This window comes from Pezoporus flaviventris, unplaced genomic scaffold (genome assembly GCF_033815535.1).
Source record: "Pezoporus flaviventris isolate CSIRO_AGI_PZ_B2104156 unplaced genomic scaffold, CSIRO_AGI_Pfla_v1 ptg000029l, whole genome shotgun sequence".
In the NCBI taxonomy this organism is placed as follows: Eukaryota; Metazoa; Chordata; class Aves; order Psittaciformes; family Psittacidae; genus Pezoporus; species Pezoporus flaviventris.
The window spans coordinates 15,906,861-15,922,984 of record NW_026892577.1 but is presented as its reverse complement, the minus strand read 5'-3'; the positions used below and the strand labels follow the sequence as shown (position 1 = coordinate 15,922,984).

General features: G+C 40.3%; 1 protein-coding gene across 1 annotated transcript in view; it reads left to right on the top strand.

Moving 5' to 3' along the window:
• WDFY4 (WDFY family member 4) overlaps positions 1 to 16,124 on the top strand; it is a 142,928-nt gene that overhangs the window by 114,522 nt on the left and 12,282 nt on the right. The window contains exons 50-56 of the mRNA XM_061459247.1: positions 161 to 278; positions 988 to 1,097; positions 6,557 to 6,710; positions 8,138 to 8,229; positions 13,391 to 13,603; positions 14,117 to 14,264; positions 15,168 to 15,325. Of these exons, the coding sequence (XP_061315231.1) occupies positions 161 to 278; positions 988 to 1,097; positions 6,557 to 6,710; positions 8,138 to 8,229; positions 13,391 to 13,603; positions 14,117 to 14,264; positions 15,168 to 15,325 (993 nt within the window). The remainder of the gene's footprint in view (positions 1 to 160; positions 279 to 987; positions 1,098 to 6,556; positions 6,711 to 8,137; positions 8,230 to 13,390; positions 13,604 to 14,116; positions 14,265 to 15,167; positions 15,326 to 16,124) is intronic.

Genomic DNA, 16,124 nt, shown 5'->3' with positions numbered 1-16,124 from the left:
TGCTATCCCAGTTCTGGAGATGAGAGTTTTAGTAATGAATCTGTGACCTCCTTGTACAGGTGAAACTTCCAACGCAGCTGTGCTGCTGTCCAGTGTCATTGAGCTGAACATGATGTCTAAGACTCTAAAAATCTACATCTTTGCTGGTTTTGCTTTTCAGACACTAAACCTCACTAATCCTCATACGTTTCGGGACCTTTCGAAGCCCATGGGAGCACAGACTGTGGAGAGGAAACGCAAGTTCATCCAGCGCTACAATGAGGTGGAGAAGAGTGAGGGTGAGTGGTTTAGGACATTAACAGACAGCAGAGGCTTGAGGCCCTGAAGCCTTTAGGGATGCTCATGAATCCCTTGGAAAATGTCACCCAAAAACTTTCCGGAACTGTGGCTAAGGGAAGCACCATGTCGAGGTGATCCACTCACTTCTGGATACAAACTGGTTGAGGATTCGAATAGAAATTACTCCTGCAACTACTGCCTTATGTGCCTTTTACTGCTGCATTCTGTCCACTTCCCTTGGGCAGGAAGAGAGGCTACAGCAAAAAGTAATATTCCTTGGAAAAGAATGTGCTGTTAGCCAAGCTGAACACATTAGTCTCATTTGTTAGCTAAGCTACATACTTAAGCTACATACTGCTGCATGCAGCTTAGCTAACAGCTACTTTAAGAAAAGGAAACAGGATGCTGAGGCTGTTAAACTGTGGAGATCAAGACTTTTTCTGGCACTAATGGAGAAAGGGATGGTCTAGAAAGTGAAAGGCCTTATTTTTCAGAAACTGTAATGTGGTAGGCAAAAAAAGAACATACAGAGATGGTAGCAACTGTCCCTGTTAAATGCAAATATGCAAAGTGTGCTTTTGCTTACAGATTCTTGAAACATATCTGCTTTACAGACCTGCTGCCTATTTAGTTGTGCTATGGTAACTGGATGCTATGGACTTGAATTGGTGATATTTTGCAGTGGAATGATTTCTGTCCAATTTCCAGGAGACCTGTCAGCGCAGTGCCATTACTGCACTCACTACTCATCAGCAATTATAGTGGCATCTTACCTGGTCCGAATTGAGCCATTTACCCAGACCTTCTGTTCTCTGCAGGTAAGGGGGCAAGAGAGCTTCAATACTACACCTCAGTATGAACCATGTAACAGATTATAGTGGTTGTGTAGTGTAGGGGGACTAATTCTTTTGACATTTTCTGTGGACTCTGGGCTCAGCAAGGGCTCTCTGCTATGTCTGTTGAATTCAGTGAAAATATCTTCATGGGAGCATGACTGATGCCTGATGATCTTGTTTTCTTTAAAGGGAGAAGGTTTATTTACTTTTGGTCCTGTGATGCCTTTTGCGAGAGCTGAGGCATATAATCACTTAGATAATGTTTTACTATCTGTCTAAACAGAAGCTTCTGACTTTGGGGCACATGAGGCTTTCATGGTAGGTATTCTAAAATCAAGTGTCCATACATTAATGCAGCTATGGGCAAGAACTTGGGGTTGGCTGTTGTGGCATAGAGAGCATCTCTGGGCCATTTGAGGATGCACAAGTTCTAGTGGGTGGGGAATGATAGGGATCATGGGATCAGCTCCCTGACAGATGGAGAAGTGGAGTGAGGCTACATCCACTGCTCCAGAAGGAATATTTTATTTTAGCTTGTTTTGAACTTGGCACTGTTTGACAGTGCCAAAATCATTCACCATGAAATTTAATTTCCTAGAAAATGAACTTTGACCCTGCCTTTCCCAGCTGGTCAGCATAGAGGAGCACCAAATTTCCTGTTTGCTCCCTTCAGCTCCATCAGTTGATGATGCACAAGCACAGACGGGGGCTTTAGCAGACAGTTGTTCCCTTTATTCTGTAGTATATGTTGTGTTATAGCATGGTCTGCCAGGAGGACAGATCCTTAAAAGTGTATTTTTTAAGGAGTGTCTTGCTGAAATGTACCTATCCTTATGGAGCAATGTGAGACAACATGACCAGAACATTCCACACTCAGAGACTTCTGTATGTACGATAAAGGCTGGCCATGCCTCCTGCAGCTTTCCAAGTGCTTTGCTGTTGTGCTGGTCTTTATTTTTTTCTTTTAATGAACTAATACAAATAAAGCGCTGTGCTAATTAAGTAATAAGCCCTATGATATTGGCTGTTACCAGCAGTAGCTGATGGGTTAGTGAACCACCTGAGGCAATAGTTACCATCGCACTCTGTGAGCCATATGTTAGCTGCAGTCATGAATGACTGCAGAGCAGTTGTTTCTTGTAAACAACAAAGTGCTGTATCTCACTGGCACACTTTTCATGCATAACAAGTTCCCAGTCTGTGTAGCTGCTTTACAGCTGTGATTATGTGTGATTAGCAGGTAACCAGTGTTTTTTGTGGGAATAGTTGTCTTCAAAGGCTGCTGAGAACTGAAGCACTCAATTTTGTCTGGATATGGATCCACTGAAACTGTTGAACTTTTTCCATTCTCATTCCTTTGCTCTTACGTTGTTGCATGTTCAGCTGAGCTCATTCCTGTCATTTCCCCCAGGTGAGTGGTCCTGTAGGAGCATAGGAATTGCTGACTGTGAGACCTAATTGTATTATCAAGGCAAGAGCAGGTTGGAAAAGCAGTACTCCCAAACTTAAGACCTTAAAAGGGTGTTGAGCTGGGAGCTGTGAAGGCTTCTAAGCATATTAAAAAGTAGCAAAGACATGCTTATAACTGCAAACTGCCAGTGTGAATGCACAAGAAGTGCGACAACTTGGGTGCAAACCATGTGAGAAATTGGTGTTGGTGTAACGTTGTTTCGCAAGATTTCCACATGACCACAGAAGAAGGCAGTGGTGAAGCTTTGCTTCTAGTAAGGGAGCTAGCTGTACAGGAGTTTACAAAACCTTATCTCATGTTTCATATAAGTGTATTGAGATCTGACTCTGGAGAAAAGTGTGTATGTGCTTTGCATTATTGTACTGGAATGGGTGAAAAACTGGCTTGTCGGACAGCTGTTGAAGGGTACCTTACACTTCACCTTAGTCAAGTGCCCCCTGCAATCCTTTCAGGAGTTGGTCTCAGTATGACAAAAAGCAGCAAAGATTTCTGTGTTTAGTGTCTCTGTTGGAAAGGCATTCTAGAACTCCATGGCCTCAATAATTAGTGAGACTTGCTTCTGATTCAACTTGGCTTTTTTTTTTTAGCCCTTATATTGTTATCCCACTGGTGTTGCATTTCAGCTTGCAGGCTGATCTTTCCTGGCATTTGCCTCTCATAGCTACTTACAGAGAATAGGGTTCTTGTTATTGTGTTCTGACTCTTGAGCAGTCATTTAAGCACTGTCTGAAAGTAATTGCTTCTTAGCATCTCTGGGCATGTGGTAAGACTTTGCACCTTCACAATTATCTCTTAGAAACACTTTGAGGTCTTTGGGTTTAAAGCACCACCAAGTATCAGTGATGCTTAGGGTCATAAGCATGAGAAGTTCTAACTTCTCTCTAGAGATCACTTCGACTAGCTGCTTTGTGTATACCCCACTGAACTCTAGTTTTAAAAAGCATATTTTGATAGTATTTCGGATGACAGTGTTAGGCCTCTACTGAAAAGAAAGAAAACAGAGACTTGCTATGTTTCAGAAAAGCCATGAGAGTTTGTGTCGACTTGCAATCTAAAGGCATAAAGCAATTCTTGATACTCCTTTTTCCCTTTCAGTGCAGTTTTTGCATTCAGAGAGAGAGAAAACTCATTAATTCTGATATAAATATATGCAAATAAATTTATTAATATAGGAAATGGGAAAATCAGTTATTGCTTCCTTTATAAATAATACAGGCTTAAGTTTTAAAGATATTACTTTTCCCTAAAATGAATTAGACAGCCAGGGAAAAAATCACATTTTTTCATGGTGGTAATATCTTTAACCAGATTTGTCGCGCTAACAGCATTTCCTATGTATATATTATTTTTATTTAATACAGGTAATCTTTTTATTACAAATCATATTGTTTCTCAGGAGATTACGATCAGCTCTCATAAAAGCTGCAAAAAAAGATGAAAAAGCATCAATCACCACCAGACACAGCGTGCTGTGTGCAGATTAAATATACAAAGCCCTTTAATATGCTTCAATGAGATACTTGTTAGCTGTTGATTTATTTATAGTCCTTCTTCTACTCTGTTTTAATTTCAATTTGAATTTGACTCCAAGGGTCCCTGCCTAATAACGATCAAGAACAAGATGACCTTGTGCATCAGATTAACTCCAGCTAGGCTTACTCACATGATTAGCCACTTTCTTACTCAATCTCTTGAGTGGGTGTGGGAAGGCTTCACAGTTGTCAGTGGTATAAGGAAGAAGGTCAAGGGGATACAGCAGAACTATGCTGTCATTTAGAAATGAGGCTGGATCAAAAGCTGGGTCAGAATTCACCTCAGGGGAAACAGGGACGGGTCTTTCCGTCTGGAATATATGTTGACTTTTGCTGAGAGTCTATCTCAAAAGACAAGCAAAGAGATGTGGCTTCAGAACTTACGGTTTATTGCCTCCTGTGTTTTGACAGATTATCCATGAGGGTGGTTTTTTCCTAACAAAAGATACTGCAAAAGTTATTTCTTGACTTGCAGTTTGCAGACTTAGCAGAGTTTGTGGATCCAAAGGAGTTGCATCATAAGTGTGCAGGTACTCAAGCAGTCAAAAGGGCAGTACTTCTTACCATCAGGAGCCAATCTGGCAATTGCTGTACAGGGTTCATCTGGTCCATGGGAGTGGGATCCCATGCATACAGCATGAGGATCCTTAGATGTTATTTTTCTATTTCATACACTGCAAATCAAAGCTTCAGCTGACTGTTGTGCAGGACAGCATCCTCCTCATTCGGCACATGCAACAGTCTACAAGCAGAGAGAAAACTAACCAAAAGCAAACAAATTTTCCTAGGAAGTCCGACACAGACAGAGCCTGACTGCATCTCACATTCATAAACAGATTTACTCTTGCAACAACTCTGGGTTTTAGTGTCTTCATTTTGCAATCTCAGTGGCTTATTCCTTTTTCCCAGTGAAGCAGCTTTGAGGATTGAATGGTTGAGGACAAAGTCATTCATATATTTTCACTGCACTGCAGAACTATTTAAAGTTACTTTTCTATCTCTGTCAATCTCTCTTGAGCTCTGACAGTGAGACGTAGTGTTATGTCTAATGATGTATAACTCAAATTAATTAATCCCAATAAGAAGTACCTATATTAGTGTGGGAGCATGCAGGAGCTGGGCAACTATATTGCTGGCAGAACCTGAACTAGGTATTAAGAAACAATTTGGTTCTGTCACGTAAACTGTTAAAAAGTCAGCTATTTCCTGAAACAGCTTGTTCTTTCTGACAAACTTATTCAGATCATAGAATCATAGAATAGTTAGGGTTGGAAAGGACCTTAAGATCATCAAGTTCCAACCCCCCTGCCATGGGCAGGGACACCTCACACTAAACCATATCACCCAAGGCCTTGTCCAACCTGGCCTTGAACACTGCCAGGGATGGAGCATTCACAACTTCCCTGGGCAACCCATTCCAGTGCCTCACCACCCTAACAGGAAAGAATTTCCTACATATATCCAATCTAAACTTCCCCTGTTTAAGTTTTAACCCGTAAGATGATCTCTAAAAAAAAACCTGATTTGGTTATTTTCATTATGGTAGAAATTTTATGTTAAAATAAATCCTTTCATGCTTAATGTAGGAATCCTTACGGAAAAGTAAACCTGGATTTTCACAAATGCCTACAGTATCTGCAATCCCATTAGAAAATCATGTATAGTTCCAATGTAAGGCATATAGGCTTAGTTCACGGAGTTAGTTATTTATTTTCTTTCTTCTCGAGGCCTTGCTTCAGAATGATGTCCTCTGCTACTAAGGCTGGTTTTGCCTAGCATTTGACTCTCATTAAACTAAATGTGTTTAAATGCTCTCAGGATGTGAGGTAGTTTGTTTCTCCTTCCTAACACACGAATTCTGCTTGAGACCCAGATGTTCTTCCTTTCTTCCCCTCTTTATGCTGTCCCTCCACCCCATAAGGAATGAACAGTCCCTGCAGGCTCCTGCCCACTGTGCCTTTCCTCTTTGGCTGTATCTGATGAATGTTATTTCAGTGGTACCCCCGCCTCCTCAAAATTTTTTCATGTGTATAATTGTTCACAACTGTTTGGGTCATAACTGAAGTGAAAGCACTGAAGTTGTGTCTACTGGCTTGCAAATCACTTCAGGGAAAAAGGAATTAATTACCCTCAGAAGCTTTAGTGATGGGTATGCTGATATTCTCTGGTTGCCCGTGATTATTTCTGCTTGCCTTGTGTTACTGAAAGCTATGCTAAGACTCCAAGATTCATGGTATTCTCAACCCACATATCTACAAATTAGGTCTAAGACAGTCCCTAATAAAACATCGGTAAATAGAGTTGGGACAGATCTTGAGATACCACCTAATCAAATATGTGATAAGGTAATTATTGCAAAGTTCGTTAGGATTCTGCATCTGCTTTTTATTTAACAGATTATTCACACTGCAGTCTTTCTTTCTGTCTCCATTTCACAGGGCGGGAGTTTCGATGTTGCTGACAGGATGTTTCACAGTGTCAAGAGCACATGGGAATCAGCATCAAAGGACAACATGAGTGATGTCAGGGAACTCATCCCTGAATTCTTCTACTTGCCAGAATTCCTAACCAATGCAAATCACTTTGAACTTGGTAAGTTCTAGCAGGGACTTCAGTGCTCCCCTTCTGCTCCGCAGCATTCTGCCAGGGAAAATGATGCAGATCATCTGTTGAGAGTTGATCCCTTGACTGTGTGGACTGATGAAGCTCTCCAGCGAGAAGAGATTAATTTTTATCAAAATAAGGCTACAAGAATACAAGCTTCTGATAGCTGAATGATATCAGAAGAGCCAAATTTCTAGCTCAGAAAGGATTGTATTTCCTCTTAGTTACTATACAACAGAGTTGCACATTTTGTCAGACAAAGGCAGATTTCTATATAAGCAATCTACTTGGCTGCTTTTGAAAATTTGGGCTGTTTCATTACATCTATATTGCCATGAACAATATATTAATTTGAATTTTAGAGGCAGATGAATTATTAAATGGTGTCAATGAAAGGTGAGGCTTTTTAAAATCTGATGGGAGATCACAAGGTGATTAAATTTGCTAAATGTCCTCACTGTCATCCTGAAAGGTTCTGTAGAAGTTGCATGAATTTGATATACTGTCCCTGACCTCAAGCAGCATCATAATCCCTTCTGGATGTGCACTGTCTCTAGACCTTTCTGCATCAGTGATGGAAGGTCAGAGAGAATCCAGAAAAAAATATAGTATTCAGAAATAGGTATGGCAGTCACAATTCACTTCACTTTACAGGAAATTCACAACTCAGTGAGACGTTCTAAGATAACAGCAGAATGGAAAAAAAAGGTGTTAGAAGATTGTTAGAAGATAAGAAAGCATTGAAGTAGTTTTATCCTGAGAGGAGTCCAAGAAACAGAGCCTGGCTGAAATCAAGTTCCAGAGACTGACCTGGGTGGAATTAAGGGACCTAAAAAACACATGAGAATCTTGACAGTAGAAGACAAATATAGAGGAAGATTTTACAACAGGCAAAGCCAAGAACCTAAGTCTGTTCATCGCTACACCATAAAGAAACTTGCAGTTACAGACCTGAGCCTCAACTTAGATTTTAATTCATCCAGTTGCGCAACCCTGTGCTCTGATTTAAGAACACATGCTTGCCTTCTGAAAGGAATCAGATTGCAAAAGTCTTGAGAACATAATCCCTCTGAGTGGTAGATTTAGTAGGAATATCTGGCAGTTAGACCCACAGGATTATGTATAAAACCAAAGTTGTGCCAACAGGTTTGTCTTGTCTGAGTTTGCAATCTGTGCTAAAATGGTTTGTGCTGAGAACATGCTTATTTTTACTGTATTAGTGACAGTTACTAGAACATTTTCTCAGTGCTTTATTACTGGATCAGAATTCCCAAGAGAAATTGTTTCTGCAGTATTCTGAGGCACTATATTTGATGTAGAACCTGAAACTTCATGTGAGAAAATCACCTTAATTTCCTTTGACTTCTGTGTTTTAGAAAAGCTACAATATAATTCTCCCTTTGTGATTCCTGCAGGTTGCATGCAGGATGGAACAGTGCTGGGAGATGTGCAGCTTCCTCCTTGGGCAGATGGGGACCCCCATAAATTCATTCTCCTACACAGACAGGTCAGTGAACATCAGGATTTGTGATAAAATGCTGAACTGGGCCCCAATAAAAATGAAATTCTGAAGGCCAAAGTCACAAATCAAAACATTAGCTGCAAATGCATCCTGCCTGTGTGGAGTTTGTGTGAGTTCTTAACTTTCCATGTCTGCTTGCCTAACAATTCACCCTGAAACAAAGCCAACTTTCCACAGCAGGTGAGGTTTGTATCTAGGTCTGGTACGGATCTATTTCAGCCTGTAAGTGGATGTGAACATAACGTAATGCATACAGGTAGCATTTGTATGCATACAGTTTCATGTTGTTGCTAACCAGCTCTGTTTTTATTTAAATTAGCTACTTCCATCTGAGTCATGCCAGGACTGCAATTATTTTTTTGTTTTGGAGGGAAAAGCTAATGTGACTTCCTGCCTTTAATGGAGTCAGCCTTGGCAATTCGAAAGCAAATAGCTTTAAGGTCTTGAGACTTACTGCAATTAGTGCTATCTATTAATAGCTAGCAAGTCTTAACTTCTGTATGATGTCACTTGCTATGTAGTAGTGAGCGCAAATGCAATTCTGTATGAAAGATGGTGCACTGAACACAGACTGCAGCAAGCTATCTTGGTGCAGGTCTCTTTGTTATTGCTAAAAAGAGGAGGGGCTGTACTACTGTGCCCCTGTATTACCTCATCAGATTTCCTCTGGCAAAAGGAGTCAATCTGTATTTGCGAGTGCATGCAGATTGTTAATGTGTACAAAAAGTATGATGATTGTATTTGTTAGCATTGGTGGAACTAAACAAATAGTCCACGATTTTCAAAGCATTGTATCGTCTTGCTTTGTCATGTACCTTCAGTTTCTGCCTCAGTGGGTTCTTCTCACCTCTCCTATGCTATGCAGGTCCTGCCCTTGGGGGTTCAGCTTTCACTCTCTACGATCTCTTTGTAGGTGATTGTATCCAAACTTGTGGATACAACTATCTTCTCTATTCTGGTATCTCCAAACAAGGCTTTCCTCAGCTGACCTCTCCAAATGCTGTTTTAAATTCTCTGACCTCTGACCTGAGTAAACATGGATATGATCTAAGCCTGTGCTTGCCACATTTTTGTGTAGTAGTCCTGCTTTCATTTCTTTTTCAGGACAGTTGAGTATACAGTGAGATATTTAATTTTTTGGCTTTATCAATTGAAAGGTTCCTGTTAGTCTCTACTGTGAATTCATGACCTGAACACTTCATATCTGTGTCAGAACAATAATGCTAAAAAATATTTAAAATAAGTTAAATTTCTGTCTTGCTACTTTACTTTTTTTTGAAATGGATAACTTGTCCATATATTTATTAAAAATGTTGTTTTCAATCATTTGAAAATGTGATTGAAAGTAGATATCTACCACTTTACCACTTTTTTCCCCAGAATCCTGCCTCTAATATATGAAAAATTGTGAATTAATGGTATTTCAAGTTATGTGGTGTGGAGAATAGCTGCTTACTATTATTAGCAGGTCTCAAGTATCTCCATGCCTAGTGGCTTGACTGTGGTGTGCTGCCACACAGTTTAGTAACCTAAGCCAAGCCAGCATATTGAATTTACAACATATTCAGTAACTAATTAGTCCCTTTGCGGAAGCTACATTAATCTTCTTGTCCTTTGTTTTAATTTCTATTTGTGTAGCAGTTACCTGTGTAACTCGGATCACAGCCCCATATTACTGGTCTGACAAGAACATAGTGGGAAGACCTGCTGGGGAAAAAAATGTTTGGAAGAGCTTTTCAGCAGAAAACTAGCCAAGTTGAAATGGGAGTGTGTTGGTAGTAACAAGAAAATTTCTCAATAAATCCTTTCAACTTTCTTTGTTATCAGAAAAAAATTAAAATGAAGTTTTCATTGCAATGTTTATATTAGCTTACAGGTTGAACTGAAATAGTATTTTGTAATGTAGCTGTTATAACTAATACTGTATGGTATAGGTATATAGCCTCATTCTTAGTAAAATAAAAGGATGTATTTTTTCCAAATTTGGAATTGGGGAAGGGGAGCAAATTTTAATACATGGGAAAACTTGAGAGCTGGGATTTTTGTTCTGATTTGGAAAGAAAATATTATTCAGTCTCTCCCAGAACCTAATTCTCATTTTTACATGTGCCTGCAACCGCATGATGATACACTTACAATGAGGAAGGAGATCCTTGTGTAAGTGCTGTGTCCACTGCAGGCTTGCTGCTTAATGTACAGTCCTTATTAAATGAAGAGTTGAGCTTAGGGAGTGTCCAATCTCTTCCCTTGTAGGGAAAGCAAGTCAGTGCTACCCACTGCAAATAGGTTTTGACCACTGAGGTCATGCAGCAGTTCCCTGATGTTCCCCAGTGACTCTAGCAAAGGCATGGAGGTGTAGAGGCTTTCTGGTTCCTTTCTCTGCTCTCTCTCAAGCTCTCCAAGATGCTTAGTCTCTGTTCTTCAGTTTCCCAAATATGGGAAAGACAACGCTGTCCTTCCCTAACAGAGGTTGCTACAGACAGAAAAGCATGGATGCTTGAAAGCTGCTGTGAGTTTATGCTGTTGTTTTTTTAAAGAAAAACATAGGGAGAAATGCTGTCTCTCACATTGTGGCTTGTTTGGAATGTAAAGTACTGAGCTGTACTCTTTACTGCTTGTGTAATGGTAAGCACTCTGAAGGCACTTAGATACAATGAGGAACATCTGCTTTTGCCTTACACTTTGGAGTAAGGGTGCAGTTTGGAAATTAATCTATCCATCATCCCTGCATAGCATGGGTTTGCTCTCATTGTAGAGCAATCTCAGATTGTGTGAACTACATTTGGGTTGGATGAAATGAAACCAAAGGCTGCACTTCAGTTACGCACTCCAGATGCTGGTGGCAGTCAGCCTGTTGGAGCAGACTAGACCTAGTTTCAAGTAAAGCTCCCACAGTGCATGTAATGGGGATACTGGGCCCTCTCTACCATCTGTTCTGTTCTACAGACCTGCTTCCACTGAGCTGCACTATTTGATAACATTGGCACAGCTGGTAAAGCCGCACAACTTTTACAAATTAATTCAAATCTCCAATAGGAACTGTTTAGCACATGAAAGATCATGTTTATAGACTCATATTCTTAATGATTTGCCAGACCTGATCACACCTTATGTATGGTCACTGCAATATTCCCTTTTCAACCAAGGCTAATGCTACGTGTTACACAGGAGGGTGCAAGAAATCTTGCTGTGGAAAGAAAATTGATTAGCCTGCCTGGGAAAGTTCACCGAAATGAAGAGCTAGAGTTCTTGAATTCTGAAAGATGATAGTTCCTGTCTCCTCTGAAATCATCTGCCAGATGGGAATGTACTTGTTACTGGTATAATGATCATTTTTAGGAGGCTTCACAGAAAGTTTGGTACATTAAACAGATCCAGGTTAACACTGTTTTGGTTATTGCTTTAAAGAATATGAGAGAGAATTGTTCTTGACATACAACTCTGGGTAGCTTCTTGTTTCACATTTAATAAGTTAGGAATCTAATCTACTGAAGAATTTATTTACTTCCTACTTAGACCGCAAGTTCTTCCTACGTGGCTGGGCTTGTCATAGTGCTCCGTGAAATACTGAGAGGCTGCAGAGCTGCAGCTCTGTTGGTTGCTTTGTTTTTCTCTGGCAGTGATGCAAGGCAAAATTTACAGTTTGTAATTCATAGACTAACTGCTTTTATTAATAAAGATGAGTTCTGAGTCTGTTCATAAGTGCTTTCCTGTTGTTTGCAGGGGACAGATTGTATGCTGTGCTTGTTCTCTGAGCTGCTGTGTGATCGTTATAGCTGTGGGCAGGGTCATTTAAACCAGCTGCACTGGGCTAACTGTCTGCTCTGTGAAATGAGCCATTTTTCTGGATCCCATTAGTTTGCTTATTTCTGCTGTGCTTTGGGTGGGATGGTCTGCTTGGGAGACCTTTAACTGAGCATCAGGGAGTATTGCACAGTCAAATGATTCAGAGATAGGAAAGTATTTTTAATAATGCTTAACTCTGCTGCTTGAATCATTGGGCAAGGCCATTCGGGAATACAAAAAATTTTGGTGAAGCAGGTGATGGCAGTACCATTTAGTGAAGCCTCATGGGTAAGGCTGGCTAATGTGGAGGTGGGAAAAGGTTCAGTTCAGACTTGTGTCCGCTGCTTCTGAACTTGTTCTCTGGGTCTTCTGAGCACAAGTTTTCTGCTTGATTACATTGAGCTTTCTAGGGAGCCCACATTAGGGTGGATGTATTACCTTACAGTTTACCAGTTTTCTTCAGTAGTAGTTGTTTCTTCTAGTCTCATTAATCCACACACCTGCCACCTGATCTAAAGATCAGACCCCAAGTTTTTCCAGGATAAGGAAATCTGATGCTGCAGCTGTCTGTGCCTGAGCCCTTCAAGGGTAGAAAATTTTTGATCAAACCCAGACAATCTGGAAACTTCTCTCATACAGCTGCCTCACTGCACCCCAGCTCTGCTGGTGCAAAAGCCTTCCCTGTCTTGACTTGCAGCACTCCTTGCAATATCACTACAGGCTCTGCATTCTCTTTGCTGGTTCATGGCATGCAGCCTCTCCTGATGTATCCTTCAGACCCAACTTAAAGCCCCTCTTCTAGTCATCTCACTTCCCAATCTATGTATATATGTATCTTCTCAAGTAAAGTCTCTGCTATTCAGTGTGTGTCTTGACTAAGACTGACTTCTTTCTACAAATAGAAATTCACCTGTGGTTTGTCTGTAGAGCCAAGTGGTGGTACCAAATGCTAACAAATGTTTTGCTCATTTAAACCATCTTGTTTATAGTAGCAGGATTGGGGAAGACATGATAGCACAGGCTTTAATGTATGCTGGAGGTTGGAGGGTGTGCAAAGATCTGTGGAGTGCTTGCACTTTGTTCTGTGGAACCTGTCTGTGTTGTCTCTGAGGATACTGCTCCTGCTGTTTGTGAAGTCAAGAATTCTGCACAATGTCCTTTCTTTTTCCATGGGGATCCATCTTACATCTCCTCAAGAAGTCACATTCTATGAGGATGTGCTGAGAATTGTAGTATTGGAGGAACAAAAAATTTGAAGATTTCTTGCCGACAATTTAAGTCTCCAGCAAAGATAAGAGAGAGGCAGTGCATTTATAACTGATACGCTCTAGTGATTTAAATAATTTTCTTTCATTTTTAGGCACTGGAAAGTGACTATGTCAGTGCACACCTTCATCGCTGGATAGATCTGATTTTTGGCCACAAGCAACATGGTTCAGCTGCAGTGGAGGCAGTTAACACCTATCATCCTTACTTCTATGGAGACAAAACAGATCTTAACAACATTAAAGATCCTCTGATTAAGAGCACCATCCTGGGTTTTATTAGCAACTTTGGACAGATACCAAAGCAGGTACCACTTTATCTTAAGAATAAAGATCATAATTTATTTTGATGTTATAGTATTTCAACTGGAAAGCAAGAATAGAACCTTGTCTGATTTAAATCTGCTCAAACATGGGCTATAGATGTCTCCAGACTGTGTAACATGTCGCTGTGCACCCACACGTGTGACGCCACTTTTCAATCATGCTGTTCCTGTTGTATGCCATACAGCTGTGGCATCAAATCTGGGTTCTTCTTTGGTACAGCCACATGAGTAACTCCTAGTCTGAGAATTGGTACAGTCAAAGAAAAGCAGCTCAAAGTCTCACCTATGCTTTTATCTCTTCTTCCAAATTGCTGGGATTAGCTTCCTATTTCTGTGAGGAAGGGGTGTAATCTGATGAAAATGTAATAAGGTTAAGATTTTATTGTAATGAAGAGGTTCATGTCCTAGAGTCTATGATTAAGGGTTTAAACAGTGTCTCTCCTGCATGATCTGTCAAAGAGAGATTAATTTTTCAATGCCATTCATTTGTTCTAGCTCTTCACAAAACCACATCCACCCAGGAATGCCCACGGGAAAAGCTTGTCAGGAAGAGAGTCTGTGCTGTCCCTTCACTCAAGTGGAATTCTTCCTCCTTTTATGAGCAGCCTACAAAACCTGAAGCTCTCACCAGTTACAATAAAAGGTGCTGTGGGGGCTGTGCTCCATTTTATGAGCTAATAATTACAGAATTCTTGGATGGGCCGAATCTGGCTTTTCAAGAGCACAAAAATAGTCACACAGCTTTGTATGAGTGGGTACCGTCAAGATCCCTTCTGCCAATCACTATTTATGTGTTGTGAGTGGGCATTGAAAACACTCAAACAGTCAGGAGAAATTTTGAAACTTCTGTTGTAGAGTTCAGTACAAATCTATTTTATTTCATTTTATTTCATTTTATTTTATTTTATTTGTAAGACACTTAAATCTTTTCTCTCTTCTACATTCTGAGTATGTTAAATTGAAACATAAATCTCACTGTTTTCCTTTCACGTTCTCTTCTTATATTTAGCAGCAAAGTAAATACTGTCTGCATTTCTCAACTTCTTGATCTTCAAATCTTTTATTTTTCTTCATCTTTTTCTTAGTCTGCTGCTTTTCTTGCCATGAGTAAGCCTGAAAAATTTCAGCGTCAATGTTTTCATCCCGTGGTGGGGTTCTTTACATCACACAGCTTTGTGGGGACAGAAGGGCTGTACTACAAAGGCTGTGAGTGACATGCCCAGCATCCTCTGTAGTGCATGGCATAAGGCATGTCTGCCAATGAAAAGAAGCTTAATAACACTGCTGTTAAACAGTGTCATTATCATGTCCTCCTTTGGAGCACATCACTCCCGCTGCATGGATTTATGTGGTCCATTGGTGAGGAGTATTTCCACTGTTCTGTCTGGAATCTCAGTTGTAGAGTCTATTTCTGTCTGTGGACCTAGCCACAGCACTGACCCCAGCTGTGGGACTTGCCAGTTTCACCACACAAGCTGTGCAAGGAGAAAAGTTAACTTAATTGCTCTAAACCCAACAGGATTAAATATGTTCTCTCTCTTGACAGACTGCCCCAAGGGAGCTATTGGGCACATTGTTCATACTGAGAAAGGCATTCTGGCTGTTGAAAAAAATAAAGTTTTGATTCCTCCTCTTTGGAACAAAACATTCTGCTGGGGATTTGAGGACTTCACCTGCTGCTTTGGCAACTATGGGTCTGAGAAGGTAAATAAGAAAAAAATCTATGAAGAAAAATAAATTACTGATATGTTGTGGTCTTTGGCTGGTTTAGGCACCCATTTCAGAGGCTACTGGGAGCTGGTTTCAGAGGATGTTGTATAGGACTTCTCACAGTCAGGCTTTTCGAGGTGGATATCCCAAGAGAGTACAAAGTCATTCTACACTGCTCAAAAATGTAGGATTTCCTTTCTAAACTACTTCTAGTTTTCCTTCCAGTGACTGTGTTGTCCAGCAAAATGAAGGAGAAAACCCATTTCATAGGTTGTAAGGACAATACAAGGTCTCCTGGCCACTGATTAGAAATTTCGTTGTGCAGAAATTTCTGCTGAAATTAAAGTAGGACCATCTGTCAATTCCCCTCTGGCTCCCAAGTTTAGCCCAGTGCGTTCATTTAAAATAATGCCTTCTATTCTAGAAAGTTAATACTCTTATTTCTTTACTGTTAAAAATCAACAGTCTGTGTCATCACACTGCTTGCTAGGGCACTTGACAGGTCCAGTTTCTTCCTCTACCATAAACACACTGATTTTTAGACATGTCTGGGACAATGTTATGACGCATGAAATTATTTGATTTAGCTTGGGTACCACAATAGCAGATTATGTCATTCAGCAAGATAATGACTCAGGTATTTGTGGAAGCCACACCATTATGTTTTTTAGACATAACCACAGTCAATGGAAATGAAAAAGCCTTGAGATGTATTTTACTTTCTGCTCCCTGGTAAAAATTATTGAGAGTTTTCTCCACTGACTTCATTACACTCAGTGCTTAGTAATTCGTA